This window comes from Stylophora pistillata, chromosome 12 (assembly GCF_964205215.1).
Source record: "Stylophora pistillata chromosome 12, jaStyPist1.2, whole genome shotgun sequence".
NCBI classification, from domain to species: domain Eukaryota; kingdom Metazoa; phylum Cnidaria; class Anthozoa; order Scleractinia; family Pocilloporidae; genus Stylophora; species Stylophora pistillata.
The window spans coordinates 9,212,620-9,231,288 of record NC_142530.1 but is presented as its reverse complement, the minus strand read 5'-3'; the positions used below and the strand labels follow the sequence as shown (position 1 = coordinate 9,231,288).

At 38.1% G+C, this 18,669-nt stretch overlaps 2 protein-coding genes across 3 annotated transcripts in view; one reads left to right on the top strand and one right to left on the bottom strand.

The window, feature by feature from the left end:
- The first annotated feature begins 1,320 nt into the window (after positions 1–1,320).
- LOC148718692 (uncharacterized) lies at positions 1,321–5,900 on the top strand. Its single transcript, XM_088741553.1, has 5 exons — positions 1,321–1,532; positions 2,288–2,359; positions 2,539–2,687; positions 3,808–3,985; positions 5,164–5,900. Exons 1-5 carry the CDS (start codon positions 1,360–1,362, stop codon positions 5,438–5,440), a joined length of 849 nt encoding a protein of 282 aa, XP_088597679.1. The 5' UTR covers positions 1,321–1,359; the 3' UTR covers positions 5,441–5,900.
- Positions 5,901–9,912: 4,012 nt separating this feature from the next.
- The window catches only part of LOC111328514 (chymotrypsinogen A), a 29,193-nt gene continuing 20,436 nt past the window's right edge, over positions 9,913–18,669 (bottom strand). The window contains exons 1-10 of one of the 2 annotated variants that reach the window (XM_022932965.2): positions 15,663–15,802; positions 15,548–15,568; positions 14,447–14,467; positions 14,273–14,293; positions 13,597–13,641; positions 12,357–12,551; positions 11,611–11,823; positions 11,355–11,530; positions 10,663–10,816; positions 9,913–10,085 (exon numbers count right to left, since the gene is read on the bottom strand). In XM_022932965.2, the coding sequence (XP_022788700.1) occupies positions 10,081–10,085; positions 10,663–10,816; positions 11,355–11,530; positions 11,611–11,823; positions 12,357–12,551; positions 13,597–13,641; positions 14,273–14,293; positions 14,447–14,467; positions 15,548–15,568; positions 15,663–15,723 (912 nt within the window). In that variant the 5' untranslated portion in view covers positions 15,724–15,802 and the 3' untranslated portion in view covers positions 9,913–10,080. Of the gene's footprint in view, positions 10,086–10,662; positions 10,817–11,354; positions 11,531–11,610; positions 11,824–12,356; positions 12,552–13,596; positions 13,642–14,272; positions 14,294–14,446; positions 14,468–15,547; positions 15,569–15,662; positions 15,803–18,669 lie in introns of those variants that run through there. The other variant, XM_088741035.1, reaches the window with a different exon arrangement.

Genomic DNA, 18,669 nt, shown 5'->3' with positions numbered 1-18,669 from the left:
AAGGGTGACATTGTTATGATAGAGATGTTGCTGCTTTTCAAATGCAAATTACTTTGCTATCAACCGCCGCCCAGTTAGCTCAATGGATAGTGCGCTGGACTGTTGTGCGGGAGGTCGAGGGTTCGAGCCCCGGCCGGACTAACACTCAAGGCCTTAAAGTAATTGAGAAGAATTTGCTGCCTTTCTATAACATCAAGAAATGATTAGATATTCTAGTCTTCTCGGATAGGGACGAATAAATGGGGGTCCCGTCTCCTGCAGGGTTGGGGTAGGAGACGTTAATTTCCCACACACGAGATTACTGTGTGATGGATGTCCTCCCCTGGGGTGGGATGGGTGGGAAGGTGAGATCGATATGGACTGAAGCGGCTGCCAGAGGCGCCTGAGAAAATGCCGACGTCTGTTCTCAACCTTAACAACATCTCATTGTAACAAACCTGTACTTCAGCTCTCTGCAAAAGGTTTGAATAAGCATCATATTAGTATCATATCAGTATGCTAACTAGATACAGGTCTCTATCACAACAGGGTCACCCTTAGCCTCACTCCTGTTCAAAGGATTGGCCGCCAAGCCCACAACTGTAAAAGGGACTATTGCAAGATACTCGATGTAACCGACATTAAGACAAGCTGACGTCATAGCCTTAGGTAATCAATTTTTAAAATTGCTCACCAGCTGAAACTAGTATATGGAAGTTAACATAACATTTTCCCTCAACGTACCCTATTATCTTCCTAACTGGTGAAATAATGGATCACCTTGGGATAACCAGGTCAGCAGTTTTTTATGGGTGGCGCGTTGCCGGATTTGAGTACAAGGCCAGCGCCAGATGACTGACTTTTATTCAAAATGGCGGCATCTAAAATCGTCTTTCAAGAAAGATGTGAAAACACTTTTCGAACGGTTAGATTATTCTTTGGAATCTCATAACACGAAAAAAAGTAACTCTGCTAATTCATTTTTCATTAGAAACATGTTAGAATATCGATTATCGTTACCATGAGACTGAATGACTGGGTATCATCGATATCATCAGAAGCTTCTAACTCTGTTCAAGGTCACAAGCCTCTGATATCATTTAATTCTGGAAAAATCTGCCCTTTCCAAAGGAGATGGAAAACATAATTCCTTAGTTGATGGTTTGTCAAAGTAAATTCTTGGTAAAAAAAACTTACACCATCTGGGAAATTCATGACCCAACCGCACAAGAATACTCATTTTAGAAAGGGTACATTCCATGACTCATTTTATAGAACTTCGTGCGCATCAGTTTTCAATTAAATATGACGTCACAAGGCTCTAATGATCACTTGGGATTATTCAGCTCAATTGCCCTCGAGCTTGTGAATAGCTTCGAGATGATTTCGAGAGGACATAGGATTGTGTTAATCGTCGTTCTTTTGTGCTCTTATGTTCAAGGGAAGGACGAATGTCCGTTGCAATGCGACTGTACTGATGACTTCGCCGTCGTGATCTGCCGAAGAATGGAAAAATTCCCCGTGTTCAGCTTTGCATCAAACGTCAAGACTCTGTAAGTAATACTTTCAGCTTTCCTAGACCCTACCATGAGGAAATGGTAATCGGCATTCGAATTATTTTATGGTGTTCCTCGCATGCCAGCATAAGGAGGTTTTTCAGTACAGCAATTAAAAGTCATTTTTCTTGAAGAAGCACTGAAGCTTTGGAGCCGGTGATGCATGATAGGAGAGGAGGGGTGGGTAAGGGCGAACGTCCTTCTCGAGAACAGTGATTAGAGAAAAATTTGTTTTCGTCTTTTCGCAATCCCGAAATAAACATTGTAAGTCCTCATGAGAAATTGAACCTCGGACCTTTGGGTTCCAAACTCGTTTCCAGGGCCTTTTCCCATTGCCCCACCCCCAACTAAGAGAAAAGGTTCTGGGAATGAGGTTGGCACTCTAGATTACGAGCGGTCCCTCCTTGCAGAGAGGTCTATCTCACGAGTCAAAAAACAACAACAACAACAACAAAAAAAAAAACCGCGACAAAAAGGATTGACACTAGTGCAACGCGCAGATCTCTGGGAGTGAGTTGCATTACTCCCAGAGTTCTGAATTGCATGGCCAGCTAACACCAGCTTTCTTTTTCTTTCGCCGATCCTTTTTTACTTGCACGACAGACTTTGCCGAAAGGGATGGACGGCTTTGTAGTATAATACGCATTCCGACACTCCACCATCGCACCACAGAAGCTCTACAGTGAGCCGCGCTATCACTGAGTTAATATGTAGAATATTCTGGCCAGTCATTTACTTTGATTTTTGTGTAGGGATTTAAATTATGGAAACATCAGACACATCGAAATCAAAGACGTGAAGGCGTATTCCAACCTTGAAAACTTGTAAGTAAATTTAGAGCACACTTAAGGCAGTTATATTCTAAAAAAAGCTAAGCTGAAAAAATATCTGTTTTATTTTCTCTTTAATCTCATGGCATGTTTGATCCTGGCTGAGCCATTAACGACAAATTTTCTCTTAGAAGAATTACTTAAAAGTTATGGATTTGTTGTTTTATCCTTAGATATATCAGCCAGAATCCTTTGGACTGTGACCACGTGACTATGCACACCTTAAAACATTTGATGAGAGAGACCGCTGGATTGAAATCATTTGACGGGCATAAGATCAAATGTCCACGAATGATGCCGCTGATGACCAAAAAGGCCCACGGTGAGTTTAAAGTTGCAACAGTAATATATGACTCAAAATTCTCCCCAAGACTCAGTCATGTCTGTCGGTGATATTTTACCTTTTCTCTTACCTCTCTCCTTATTAGAGAAAAAAATCCAATCTGTATATATGTAAAAAAAGCGTTTTTCTTGGTTAAACACGAAGGCGCACTATAAAAGGAGCCTTAGGTCCCACTGGACCATTTGTCAATCAACCGTCGCGTGATGTAGAACTCTTAGAGTCAAGTCAGCCTGAGCCACAGCTACACCAAAGCAGTGAAAAGCGGGCGTATTCCCCAAAATGTTTTATGTCTTCATCACAATACAAGAATTTTTGAGATTTGTATTTCCTTTCTCCAATAGAAACTCTCTTTATTTGTGGCGGTAAATTTGAGATCGAAGTAGGTGGTTCGCACGTTACTTCATGCCACCATGCTGGTGGAAGTAAACAATAGATATCTCATTAGCTCCTTTTGTTTCTCTACCAGCATTTAAATTTGACTCGCACACGTTAACGGTGAGTGACAAATGAGCCTAAGTTTTCCCAGGGAAGACTTCCTTATATAGCGCGCCTTCGTGTTTAAGTACTTATTTGCTAGTTTTTGAAAAAGGAAACTAGACAAGGAAAAAATTAAAAGAGCGAACTTCAAAGGGAATCCGAAATTCATTTAGGAAAAATTCTACTCTATCATACGACTGAACATCGTAAAAAGTTCTTTCGACTAGAGTCGCAGCGCTCACCAAGGTTAACATGTCAGGGTGAATGCAGTGTAAGAAGACAATTACCGAACTTGCGTGACGCACGATTCGCGAGTGCGCTTTGAAATTTCGTAAGCTTTGATACTTCGTAAGCAAGTTACGCGTACGATTTTCGCGTTTGCGAGTTTTTAGTTTTTGAGTAGCAATTTTCGAGGTTGCTAGTGTTTTTTTTTTCTCAGTTCACTGTGTTACCGTTTCACCGTTTTTCATTCAAATAAACGTGCCTACTTTTTATCATCGGATATTTACGTTTCCGCTTCCTAACATGCAGACTTTCTAGCACCAAGCGTTACTCATGCGTCAAGAAAAAAGAAACAGCGAAAAAAGTCTCACCAGATCACAAAATCTTTTATTTTTCAAAGACGACGGACATTATCATCATCACAGTCTGGCAGGAGGAGGCGCTCCTCTGATATATTTTCATCACGGAAGCTTTAGTCCTGTTGCAGTGGCTGGTGGGATTGTGATAACTTCTCTGAGCATGATCGGTGTGGCTGTTGCTTGTTGGGTGTTAATGGGCCGTAGGCGCAAATTGGCTCGGTAAGTTCTCACATCGTAAGTATCTCTAGCGGCACGAGACAAAATTATTGCTTCGTCAGGTCTTGGCGCTCAATTTTAATCGTTGGCCATAAAATCATGGTAACACAATATGGGTTAACGTCTTCATCTAAGTAACTTCCCACCCACCCCTTCCCAAATTCAGCAACTGTTAGCTGATAGCAAATTAGGGTTAATGTTGGGGGAGGGGAGGGATGGTTACGCAGTCGCTTAGAAACTGACATTGATCTAACATCATGATAACATGAGTTTATTAAGAAGTAGCTGTTGGTCATTTCAAGTTGAAATCATAATTTTTGTAATGAAAAATGGTGCGATAAATAGATCTTATTAGACGTTTTGTTGTGTAGTATTGCGGAGTATTTTTATGAGTTGTGCCGTATTTTGACGAGCCCGTGGAGCGAATCAAAATACAAACAACGAGTGAAAATACTCAGCGATACTACACAACAAAACGTCTAATAAAAGACTTATTATCCAACACGCCAAATTGTTATTTCAGTGTGGGCGAAATTCGCGGATATTTCGAGTACAAATATCGCGTGATATTTGTACTCGTTTCGTGCGTTATTTGTACTTTACGAAGCACAATTGGATAATAATTATCCAAAATCGCTGAAAAGTAACCACACTTCCTTTTTGTCGCTATTACATTCGAACTTTTTAACGCTATCATATCCTTAGATACTTACATAGACGATTTGATTGAGGCCTTGAGCTATACTGCTTTTCTTCTTTATTCCAAGCTTTTGCCAATCTGTGGCATCATATCCTGACGATGTCATATATCGGTAAAACCTTGGAATAAAAAAAAGAAATACAGTAGCTCAAGGGCCCAATCCAGTCCCTCAATTTAATCAACATGCTTTTGAAGGACAAATTCAAAAGTTTATTAAAATACTTAGATTCCTTCTTGAGATAGAAGATACAGGACACGGCATAACAGAAAATCGTCATAGTAACCTATTCAGTGTTTTCGTGTTTTTTCCTCGTTTCTTGTCCTTTTACTCTCTAGTGTTCCTATCAACTGTGTCCCCTACGCCAAGTAAGGACCATTGCTCACCTTTGGATGAAACTTTCTAACCTAGCTGGTCAATGTAAAAGCGATAACACATTCTGTTCGAGACAATTTATCCTGTTTTCTTTTCTCTTTTATTCAGTGAATGTAAGCAGCAAGATTACGTCAGCAAAAGGGAAAAAGGGACTAGAAACGAATCAGACACGACTAAACACATGTTAAGAGAAGGTTTAAAGAAACAGCGGAGAGGTTCCCAAGAATACCCTGAGCGCCTGAAATCGGATGACTCAATCTTGGCAGAAGAGGAAGATTATTTGAAGAAGAACATGAAGAAACAGAGAAGCGCGTCCCAAGGGTATGCTCTGGGGGCTGAATCCAGTGACGAGGAATGTGCTATGGTGGAGATCGACTTGAATTGAGACCTCTGCTGCTTTGGAAATTGATTGGATGAATCAGTCCTATAAATTTACAAGCTGATAGTTACCTACTAAGTGACGTTTCAAGCGATTCACTCGATATAAATCGCAATAGATACTTTGTACAATACCTTTTCTTCCTCTCTTTGGCTTTCCAACCTTATACACCCTGACATCAGTGTGGAAGTTTTCCATACTGTTCTCTTTGCATATTCTATTTTACTTTTGGAGCTTTGTTTAAAAATCAAGGGCTTCTTGAGTTCGTGATCTTTTGTAGTTTTCTCCTGATCTTGATATTTGATTCAGGGGTGACCCTACAAGGAGTAGTTTCATCCTTATTTCTACTGAAGCCAAAGAATTAATGTATCCACGCGGTTTTTTGTTTTTATTGATTGATCTTTATATCTCTCGACTGCCTTCTGTTTTACGAGCTGACTTTTGACACTTTTATTACACTTGTATTATACTTGTATTACACTTTTGTATTACACTTTTGTATTACACTTTTGTATTACACTTTTATTACACTTGTATTACACTTTTGTATTACACTTTTGTATTACACTTTTGTATTACACTTTTGTATTACACTTTTGTATTACACTTTTATTACACTTGTATTACACTTTTGTATTACACTTTTGTATTACACTTTTGTATTACACTTTTGTATTACACTTTTATTACACTTGTATTACACTTTTGTATTACACTTTTGTATTACACTTTTGTATTACACTTTTGTATTACACTTTTGTATTACACTTTTATTACACTTGTGTTACACTTTTGTATTACACTTTTGTATTACACTTTTGTATTACACTTTTGTATTACACTTTTGTAATACACCTTTTAGAGAGAGACTTTTTTCATATGTGTATTACATACAAAAAAGTGAAGATGAGATTAAATAAATACTTTGAAACATGGTTCAACTATATTTGTTTTCTTCAATGTGAATTACTTATCAATCTTTCAACCCCTTTAAGTAACCAGATAGGGTAACGCTGTGCACGATCTCGAACACTGGTTCGATTCTTCCGCCATCATCATTAACGTATCAAGATTTATCAAAAGAAACGTAGTAATTTCTGCCTGAAGACACCTGTCAACTTTTAAATGCCCTTAGATTTAAATCATCGACTTATTGAGATCGGGAAATGTCAAACATGAACTGTCAAATGTATCCCCTCTTGAGACACTGACATCGATATGATAAATGAAATGCCACAATTTGCCTCTTTCCAGCACATGATATCTTCACCGCACGAGGGTAACATACCATTCCGTTTCCACCGATGCAGCCACATCGCACAACTGTGTCCCATGGATACAATCTACGCTCAGGCACTCTTAGAGATGATTCCACTATGGCTTTTACTAACCGTCTCGATAAATTTATTACATATAGATATTCTTAGTTTAAATGTTTCATGTTATTGTATACATATGATTTGTATTTTATTATTATTATTATTATCATTATGTTTTCTCGGGTCCAGTCTTCCATCCTTCCGGGAAGGAACTCTATCTCTTGGGGATCGCTGCGCGGGCTCATTTCCTGAACAGCGGCTAATAATTTAAGTCTATAAAAAGGTTTGCACGGAGGCCTTCATGCACTGCTTTGTCGACCAACGATCTCGACCAACATCATTATCCATTTTAGATGATTATAAATTTTCCCCGACATATTAAGATAATGCTCTCCACAGTTAAAAATGATGTTTTAGCTCCATAAATCCTGTGCGAGGTAACAGGGAGGAATAGGTATGGAAAACGTTAGAATTTAGACATAGAATTTCTAGTGGCAAGCGGCTTTAATGTATGGAGAAGCATTGTCGCAACTATCATCAAATTGTTACAAAGTTTGGTTTCTAAGTCAATTTAAAGTGTTTTCAAAACCATTGTCACCTTTTAAAGAGCCAAAAACAAATAAACGTTTTTCAAAGTGAACCTTAGGTTCTTCCTTGTTTTGAACTGAACTATAAATTATACATCAGAACAGTCGCCTCCTATAACAATGTGTTACCAACTTTATTTCGCTCTAAACTGAAACAACAACAGCGTATTCAAAGTAAAAAATGCATAAATTAGCATAAAAATAACACCATCCCATAAGGCATAGCGCGGTGTCCATCCCATCGCCATTTTATTTCGCTCTACAAGAAGATGGATGAGGCTTCGCGTGGTCAAGGGAATCGTCATTCAGGAGCCGTCATCCCGCCTCAGGAGAATCAAACGAGTAGTGGGGAAGGTAATGCCCATACCGTTACACTAGTGCAGCAGATTTTTAACAATCCTGAGGCGCTCACTTTGCTTCGGTGAGCCTTTCACGAGGATTGGGTGATTGGCGCTGACAGCGCAGCCAAATCTAACAGTAATTCTGCCGGAGCGTCCAAGGCTCAGACGGCACATGACACATTTGCCCCGGCGACTAAAAGGCCACGTGGGGCTGAAAATCCTTCAGACGAGATTCTTATCCTTGAGCCTGGTATTTCTGGTTCTCTGGAGTAAAAATACCGCGTGATATTTGTACTCGTCTATGACGTTATTTGTACACTACGGAGTGTGGTTGGATGATAAAGTTCAAAATATAAAATTTCCTTATTAAATTCTGGATTATGACCTTACCTGAAAACCAGCGGCAGATCAGCTCTATTAGGCAGTGATCGGATAACGATATTTCCCCAATAAATTGTTGTCATTTTGTTTCTTCTCCAGTCCCGCAAGATTCAGTTTGCGCAATATTGCGCGCGCTTGCTTTACAATTAAAACCGCTGTATAAACTGTTGCGTTAAGTGAAGAAAATATGTCCCTCTTCCCAAGAAAGCCGATTTTCTTCAAAAATCAATCGCCTTTATTTCTGTAGCTGGATTCATTTACATCTTAGCTATATCTGAAAAAAACTATTTAATAATACGTAAGAGATGACTCGCGAATGTGGTCGCAATTGTAGCCGAACACCTGATGTACCTTCATCTTCGCCGACGGCATTATATATTGATAGATATGCAAGAGAGCAGCATTCCATTCTTCTACCTAGGCGTTTGACGAAATCTGTATAGTTTATCTATAAATTATTTCAATCGACTCACAAAAGTTTCCCCCAGGAAAGATGTTCTTTGAATTGATGGTCTGAAGAACTGTTGTTTACCAAGCCATATCTAGCTAGCGTGACAAACATGATTAACTAGATGGTCAATCATAATTCATGCGTCTGCGCTCTTTTAGGCACGGCACTGTATTCGGTATTGTTTGTTAAGGTGAATTGTACACGCATTTTGATTGGTTCCCACTTATGATCTATTGCAGGACACTTGCATAGATGACGTCACTATTCACACCATTTTGCTTTTTTTATCATATTTAAAACGAAATAGCCTTCTTGCAAGCCGTAGTTTGTGTTTTAAAACGCAAGATTCAGCGCAGCCAATATTTTCTCGCCATATTAAACCCGTGGAAGATCTGGGACAAGTGACAAAAGAGGGGGAGGGGGGAGGGGGTACACCAGAAGAACCTTCTCTCCTTTCCCCCTCCCTCTTGCTTTGTCACTTGTCCCAAATCTTTCACCCCTCCAATATGGCGACCGCATCTATGCCGCGCCGAATCTCACACTTGAAAACACAAACTACCGCCTGCAAGCGGGCTAAAAATAAATAGATTCTGGGTTACTGTGCATCTGTTCACTGTTTTGTTCTTACCACATTTTGACATCATCTGTCATCTTTAACTGAACAGATGCACGGCAACTTGGAATGTATTTGTTGATTTTACAAATACCCTAACCTGGGTCGGGAAAGAGTCCCATGCAGGGTGATGTGGCACAATTTTTTTCATGAAGTGAAAATTTTGTATGGCGGTGGAAATTTTGGAACATAGTACATAATCTTTCTGAAATTTATTTGTTTCTAGTGATTAAGCCAGCCAATTTGGAGTACAAAGCTTTATGGGGGTGAGGACTGGAACTGGTGCAGCGGTGGATGTGAGAAAAATCTTTGGACAAAGATTATTATTAAACGCAGAAAGACGCGATTGTTGTTTTGATGGGAACACCGCCAAGGAACATTTTAAATAATTGTGAATTCTTCGTAAACATGAAAATGTTCATGACATTTGCTTTGTTGATATTATAATTCAGGATTTTAGCTGTTCACTCGCACAATAGTTTATTGCTTGTACTCTGGGTTCATCTTTTTGGAATTTGTACTAAAAGAACCGTTGTGAGGGTACCTAGCATATCAATGAACTGAGGTGAAGCAAAAAAACTACGTGAAAATTGTCACCTTTTTTACGTCATCGGTTTTCATGCTACTAAAAAGTGCATTTCATGGGCTTCTGTGTAAAATCTCAGGAAACATGTACATAAATGCACAAAAAATTACCTTTCTAAACACATGGATTACTTGGCCAATCATAATCAAGAATATTTTCATGTATACTATTAAACTGGCAATAAAAAACATTTAGTGAACTTTTACTTAAAAAATATCTTTATTCAACTAAAACTTCATTATCCTATCCGGCTAAATTGACATTGTTATTGCGCTTAATTTCTATAGAATGGTTCCTAGTCTCCTTGACTTGACCCATTTTAACTGCTCTTAAGGAAACTACATTGACTGAAAATTGGTGGAATGGCATCACCCTGCATGAAGAAGGGAAAAACAAAAAACAACTAACTGGTGTGTATTTCAAACCTATTACTAGATTTATTACAATCTCTATGACACCTTCGATACTCGTATCATTGCATTTCGTTCATACTAATGTGAAACCTTTCAAAGCGGAGCTCGCAGCGTGTGCAGCGAAACCACAGAGTCATCAAAGTACAATAACTCATCAAGTACAATAACTCATCAAGCCTAGAAAAATGGCTATATCACGTGACCGTATGACTAGCCTCCTTTTGGCGTGCGCGAACAGTTGAAATGTGGGCAAAAAATCCTGGCTTAATATATATAGAAGGGAAACCTCTCGGGGAAGAGGGTAATACGTATGCGTTCGTGCATGTGTAACTAGAAAGTTCCATGCGCTTGCGTAGGTAAATATATGAGCAACCTGATAATGTAGCCAAGATAGAAGATTCGTCAACGGACATAAGGGAAGAAATCAGTGTGCGCAAACTGACTCGAGTAGGCAGATATTGCAATAAGGACTCACCTAGTGGAAACTCTAAAAAAAAAGAACGTACAAATTTGGCATTCACAAAGCTATTAGACTACCTGATATATTTTGGTTGATCCAATTAATGAAACTGCTGACCCGGGCAAACACCGAGTAGGAATCGGTTTGGCACTGAGCGGGCCTCCAACTCATGACCCCTCTCAAGACCCAACGGGTTCCTTCAAGACAAGAAAAAGGTCCGCCACTGTCCCCCTTAAAAGAAAATAGTCAGTTTCAATATACAACGAAAAGACAGGTGTCTCGTTAAACATAACTTCTGATAGATTGTCTTTACACTCGCATCGAGGCCGTTTAGTGGGCAACCGAAAGTAATAATGCGATGTTGTAGTTACTACGCATGACAGGAATGATTTATTGCCAATGAATCGTTAGCTGAACAACAAGTCAACTGTTAAAAAAATTTCACCAATGATTGCACCATTTTGCAAACGACTCATTAACCATGTTCACTTCATTCACCTTTTTTCTGCTATGCAAACTAATGCAAAATATTACGACATTGTGGAGTCATAGCTTCAATCATTGTTCTTAAAAGATCAATCTCAAACTTAGCAAACCGTTACTTATTTCGTGAATTTCAGCATACCGATTCATCCTTTGAGGTGAAAAAAAGAAAAGAAAAAAGGCAGTAAAAAGGCCTACTTCATGGGAATATAGGCTAACTTTCTTCAAAGTTATTGACGAGTTTTATAAAACGTCTTCCTTATCTACTAATATCTATTCCGTTTACCGAGCAAATACCAATGTCTCCTTGACCTCCAGCGCACAACATCGACCTCTTATCTACAGGAAATGTCACAGGAAAGGCACTGTTGCGTTTTACGCAGTCACTGTGACTAGCAACAGCCAGTTCGGCTTGCTGGAGGATGTCGGCCCCAGGTCCAAATGCACGGATGAATCCCCAGCCTAGAATGATACATTACTTCAATTGCAAGTTTAATTGAATAAACATGGAGTTTTCGTACAAATGTATATAGAATATTTACCAGCGATAGTACATCGTGTTCCTGGTGGAATTCTAGACCCTTGTTGTGGCAAGCAGACCAGATTTACCCTAAGGCTCCGTGTGACATTGCCATCTAACTCCAAAAGTGCGATGTCATTTTTTCCTGTGTCAAAGCTAAACTTAGGATGCATTATAACCCTTTTGACTCTGAATGTTTCTTGAACAGGCGTCGAACCGGACAAGGAATGTGCACCTAAAAGGAGGCAAACGTATTTTATATATTTCTTTACTTACGAGCCTCTATGATAGACCCCTTTCCCAGCTTCTTTAGGGTTGTGAAGCAACGCTTGTTCCGTTCGGTGACTTTTCCGTAGAACAGGGCCCAGTTGTTCGAAGACCGATCAGCGCTAACCCAAGGTTAAATTTTAATCCAAGTTTCTATATTTCTCTGTTAAAGAACCGTTTTGGGTAATTTTTCTAATTATTTTTAGAGCATTCAATCATCAAATTGTAGACAAATGGAATTAAAATAAATTTTTTTGGAAGGCTTTTACATCTGAAATCAAATTTTACTCTAACCCTGGGTTATCTTAACCCATCTTTGTAATGATGTAAAGGGGAGTAGTCTCAGGGTTAAATTGAGATCATCCATGAATATTTCTTCTCAAGTCAGAATAATTAAGTGAGACAAGCAATTAATCCCCAGTCAGTATATTTAATAGGATACAACAGTACTTCTTAACAGCGACACTACTAAACAACATGTCGAGTTTTCCCTTTCCTTACCAACAACAACCTTGTACAGACTTGGCGTCCGTTCAAATAGGCAGTGAGCGGCAGTAAGAACCCAGTTGATTCTAATCAATGAACCACCACAATGATGAGCTCCACTTTTTTGGAGTGAAATAATCCACGGCCATGAGTTGGGCGTGGCGTTTAGACCACCAATCACGAGGGATTTAGTAGGGCGGAAACCGCATGCTATATAGTGAATAGAACATGAACAATAAATTGGATATAAATGTCGGTTCAGGCTGCTTTCATTAATGATGTTCTCTATATTAGACTTCTATTCAACGGCAAGATGAATATTTTCTCGGGCTTTGCATCTGAAAACCATATTTCCGTGTTTACGGTTTAACCATTAGATGAAAATTAACGAACGCTACCAACAGTTCTTCCCATGACACGTCACTCACGTTCCCACACTCTCTCACTCAAAGAAATGATTATATATTGCAAACAATCACAAATATATATATCTTATTAGACGTTTTGTTGTGTAGTATCGCTGAGTATTTTTACCAGTTGCCGTATTTTGACGAACCTGTAGGGCTAGTCAAAATACAAACAACGAGTATTAATACTCAGCGATACTACACAACAAAACGTCTAATAAGTTATTTATTATCCAACACGCCAAACTGTTATTTCAGCGCGGGAGAATTTCGTGGATATTTATTTACGGGAAGTGCGTGACAGAAGTATGCGAAGCGGAACGGAATTGGCGCGTTGTCGTCCTGCTGATTCTATTTTCTTCAATAAATGGTCGTCTAGCTGTTTTTCTTAGCTCGATTCATCTAATAAACTTGGATCTGTATTTCGCAGCCACTCTGACTCTTCGTCGTCGGAAATATGATTCAAATTATCCGCCATTTTGTTTTCGTAACTACAATCCAATTCTTCGCTTGCGCGATGCGAGAAAACCTGTTTAACCTGTTTAACCTGTACTTTAGAGTACAAATACCGCATGATATTTGTACTCGTCTATGGCGTTATTTGTACTCTACAAAGTGTAGTTGGATAATAAACTCCTATATTTTATAACGACTAAAATACACCTTCGAAGATGCATCCAGATGCATAGATCCCAAATTAGGGTAGCATTAAAATGTTTCATTGATAAAGTAAGAGACTTGTTTAAAAATGGAAAAGCATGGCTTAAGCATTTGCCGAAACGTCTGTTTCAAAAAATAACAACAGTCAGAGGCAACCAATATCTATAAAACTCAAGTAAGAGACTTACCCGGTAATGTTAAAAATGGTGACGATGATGAGTTATTCTCTGGAGCTGGAAAGAATGAATACAATATGATACCGGAGCCCCAGCGCGCACAGTGTGCCAGTGGAGCTCCAAAAATAAGAGAATGCGGTAATCTATTAAGCAGAAAATGTTTTTTCCTGACGTCTAACCCCAGGTATCTACAGGTGGATGAAAAAAAAAGAACTAGTAACCATCTTTTGCGTTCCTTCTCCATCGAGATAAGTATTTAAGGACTGCAGATTAAAAGCAAATATACTAGAAAATACTCGGATTTCCAAAAGTGTACTCACTTTCTGAAAAGAGACAAAATGAGCGTTTAACTTTACTAAGCGAAGTCCTGTTGGAAAATGCTCTGACTTAAATTTAGAGATTCGGTCAAGGCCCCGTAAAAATCAGTGTTAAGTGTTTTTTTAAACATGTCTATCTTGATATGCTCCTGGTCTATGCTTTGGTGTAACCTAGTAGTTTGTATGAACTCAAGTAGCTTTCAGAATTCTAAAGGTTATGGATTTAAGACTGAAGCAAGGAGAATTGAATTGATTGGCGAAGCAAAGCGAAGATTGACAATAGTTCATATCTGAAAAATGAAATGCGTCTAATTTTTTAATTTTGTCATGTTTCCCGGCTGCAAACTGTATTGATGTATCTTTGTATTTACCTTCGATTTCAGGAGTTTCCACTGTGAAAAAAAGGAAAATAAATAAGAGAGGATTCTGCATTAGGCATAAAGTGGACAAAAACAACGTGACCAAAGTTAAAGATTTCGTGTTAAACTTTTCCTCTATCAAGCGTTCCCTTGTTACCTTCACAGACATATCTTTTTCATGTTTACCTTCGTTTTCAGGAGTTTCCACTAAGGAAAGAAGAGAAAAAGGAAAGAACAATAAGCATTTTTATAAAAATACTTTCACAGTCGTCATAAATCTCATTGCGAGGATCATCCCTTTATTTAGTACTTAACAGTCAATGCTCAAAACTCAGTGAAAGACTTCATGTTGGCTCATATTTTTAAAAAAAAAAATGAGAGAGTTCCAGGAGAAAAGAAAACTATAACTGGCAAATCAAGAATCGCAGATTTTTATCGGCGAAGATGAAACAAAAAACCAAATATCTTGCAACAGAAAAGTTTTGGACATCAGAGATTTGCAGATTATTTTAATGGTGGGGTAATTTTTTCCTTGCTATTATGTGAGAGTGGGGCCTTCCTCAAAAATTTCAAATTCGTGCATGGTGTTGACTAATTTTAGTAGTTGCATAAGGTGAAAAACATATTTCATATCTTCGATTCATTAAAAGTTTAAACATTTTTCTTTTCGCCCAAGAACATTTTACTGTGGCGGTTTTGATGAAAGATGTACAAACTTCAGGGTTGTATAACATGATTTTAGTAAGGGCTAAATATCCAAGAAGTAGTATTGACTTAGAGGGAAGCTCGTGCATTGATACATCAGCCTCGGGCTTCTTTTATCACAAGTCAAGAGAGACAGAAAAATAGTGAATCTCTATTCAATTATATTCTTACTATCTATTAGTAACTTAAAACAAACTTACGACTGACAAAAGTAGAAGGGATTTTTTTTTTAAACAAAAAACCTACGTTTCCTCTTCCCTAGGGCTATTTTTCCGTTATTGCATGAGTAAAACAAGAGACTTTGTGTTCTCGGCTTGGGCCCAAATATGCTTTGGGTGCGACTCAGAATCATTAAAACGACTCTGAGAAGGGCCCAAAACATTTTCATGCTCAAGAGTATCAACTGTACTTCTATAATTATCACTGGTGAAAACTGAAAAAAAGACAGCAAAAAATTTCGAACAATCTCGGGAGCTAAGCATTTTAGACTCCTAAAATCTTCATTTTAGCCCGCAAAATAAGTCACAGCGTCCGACAAAATGATAATAGCAGTTTCTTTTAAAGCACAAAAGAGCAACTTACTTTCTGGTCCCTCTTGGGCTCCTGGATGAAGAAAAGTAAGGAGAAAGAAAGAAACAGTTTTTGAAAAGAACTTTTAAAGTAAAAATCAAGATTTGCTACAAGAAATATCTTTAACCTGTTAAATCGATGAAGGTCATTAGCAGTAGAAATGCAATAAGCCAGATCTTTGACGCCATGTTTCTGGTGGGGAGACGAACTCTAAATCCAATGAAAAATTTGTTGTGCAAAACTTATACTTATATGGTATCCCGAACTGAAAACTGAAAACTGATACTGGCTATTGCAATAGTATTGTTTGAGTATTTATCAGATCATATTGCCAAAATAATGTAATATGCAATACCCACGTCAAACCCGCATGTATATTTAGCCTTCTAGCACCCACGCAAAGGTTATTGGCTTAAGTAAGATGATCCAAAACATCAGATTCTTAGTATTAGCATACGTGTCTGTTCAAATACAAAGCGTCGAACTATGCAGTATCTAAAAACAGAGTCTAATAACAAATTTATCAAATCATATTACAAAATAATGTAATATGCAATACCCACGTCAAAACATACATGTATATTTAGCCTTCTAACACCCACGCAGAGGTTATTGGCTGAAGTAAGATGATCCAAAACATCAGATTCTTGATATCAGCATACGTGACTGTTCAAATACAAAGTATCGAACCATGTAGTATCTAATAGCAGAGTCTAATGATTTTTGAAACAAGAGCGGCTTAATAACATGATCCTTCGGTATAATATTGCAGGAAATGTAAAAAATACCCTCCCGTACATGTCTTTTTATTCCACCCAATAAAATTTTCATCCAACAGCATTCATCAAATATTTTTCTGTAAGATTTCCCCCGCAAGTTTTCTCTTTGGTAATTCATAAATTTCTATCGCCTACAGGCATTGTTGTTCTTGTTTATTTGGCAGCGTATCTCAGATTAATATTCTTGCAGTATCTCATCAGTTTCTGTCCTCTGTTTACTTTTGTTTTGTCTAGTGTTGCCGATGGCCACAGTGGGTTATTTTCAGATAGAACACAGAGCCCCCAGCAGATGTTTCGTTTTTGTCTTTTTTAAAGTTGTCCTATTTCAGTATTACATCTGCGCACCTCTAAGTCGGTTTTTCTATGATCGCCTTTGAGTTCTCTGTGGTGGCCTCTATATAGTTATTTTATTGCGCAAACATTGATTTCTAGAAGACAATAATTCATATGTTAGCCTTTTAATAATAGTGTTCATTTTGTATTCTCGATGCACAAACAAAGTCTTCCTTTTTCAGAACGTGAAAATGCACAAAACCTTGTAACAACCAGAAACTCGATAGAAGCTATTAATATTTGTACGCTAGGTTGCAAGCTATGGTTTCCCGTCGCGCAGTTGTTGGTGGAGTATGGTCCATGTTTATCCCCTCAGCCGGTATCTCTTATTGAGGATGTGTAGTCATTAAAACGATCCAGGGATCACCCAAGAGAAGGGGGAGGAAATTTGGTTTGAAGAGTATCAGAAGCGCAGCAGACAAGGAAATGGCTAAAACGGGGATAGGACGGGATTTATGATTTTCGACGCCTTGCCTGGGAATATGATGAGTGGCAAAAGTCTTTGCAAGCTATGCTAGTTTTTAAATTTTTTTTTCTATAATTTTCATCTCCTCTTCTCCTCCAATTCAATATTGCCTGTTGGTAACAATGATGCTTTCTAATTTCAGGCAACATCGTTTGGGGGCAAAAGGAGGACTTCAAAAAGACTTATTCAAGATGAAATGCAAGATTTCTGTTTATCATATTGGAGTGGAGGATTGTTGAACACCTACCTAGAGGAAGCGTGTAAATTACTTTTGCTAATCATTATTGTATAGTTATACCGGTTTAAGGATAATCCTGAATAACCTCAGCCTGACTTGGAAAGGAAAGAATCACAGGTCTGCTTTGAAAAGATAGCTTCTCTAAGTTAAAGGTTTTTAATTAAGCAGTTGACAAGAAAACCGAGGAATACATCCTCGAGGTATCTTGATCATACCCAGGCCAGCTAGACTCAAGGAATTCATCCTGCCCATGCTTTTATTTCTATAGTAACATCAGTTGGACTTGAGAAAAAAAAAGGCAATTTAAAGTATAGCTCGGAAAAGCAATCTTCATGGGTGAAATTATACTTGGTTTCTTCTTAGCAATTCTCGCATATCAGATATGGAGTTCGTTATCAGCACATTCCATCGCTGTGTACTTAAGGTAAATATTAGTACACTAAAATGATATATGTTGTACGCTGAGATTAAATCAAATATTACGTGAACTGAAATCAAATATTATTACGCTGAAATTCAATCTTAGCACACCGAAATTAAGTATTTGCTCACTGAAATATCAACTCTTAGACCTACTGGCTGACTCACTACTCACGCAACTTAATGGAAAACGGTCTTGTTTTCTCAGATCTCAGTCCTTACTTCTAAGTGTGATAATTACAAATAATATGGATGTATATTTCAGGTGAATTAGCTAAAGCAATTCGTAAAAATAAAACTCTTTGGAAACAAACAAAGAAATCTGATGATTTAGCGACTAAAGAAAAATTCCGCAAGGAAAGACAAAGGATTAAAAATTGGATTCGTCTCGAAAGAACTCTATACTTCAATGATTTGGCAAACAACGGCTTTTTCAAATCCTAAAAAGTTTTGGTCTTTTTTTTCGTTTAAATCTCGTACCAAACGATTACCCGATGAAATGTCTTATCAAGGGAACAGTACCACCGATGACGTACAAAAAGCTGAAGTTTTTCAACATTTCTTCAATTCAATTTATACAGATCACTCCTCTTGTGAAATATCAAATGCATTAACTTTGAACCCTCTGATCAACAACCGCTTAAGCACTATTGTGGTGACCACTGAAGAAATTATTAAGTTGTTATCTTCACTTGATATATCTAAAGCTCCTGGTCCTGACAATATGCCTACAATTGTTCTCAAAAAATGCGCAAGTACTCTAGCTCCTTCAACGACTGCTTTTATAAACTCTTCTTTCGTCAATGGTTATTGTTTATCATCATGGAAAACCCGCAAATGTTTGTCCTGTACATAAGAAAGAAAAGAAATCTGAAGTAGAAAATTATCGACCAATCTC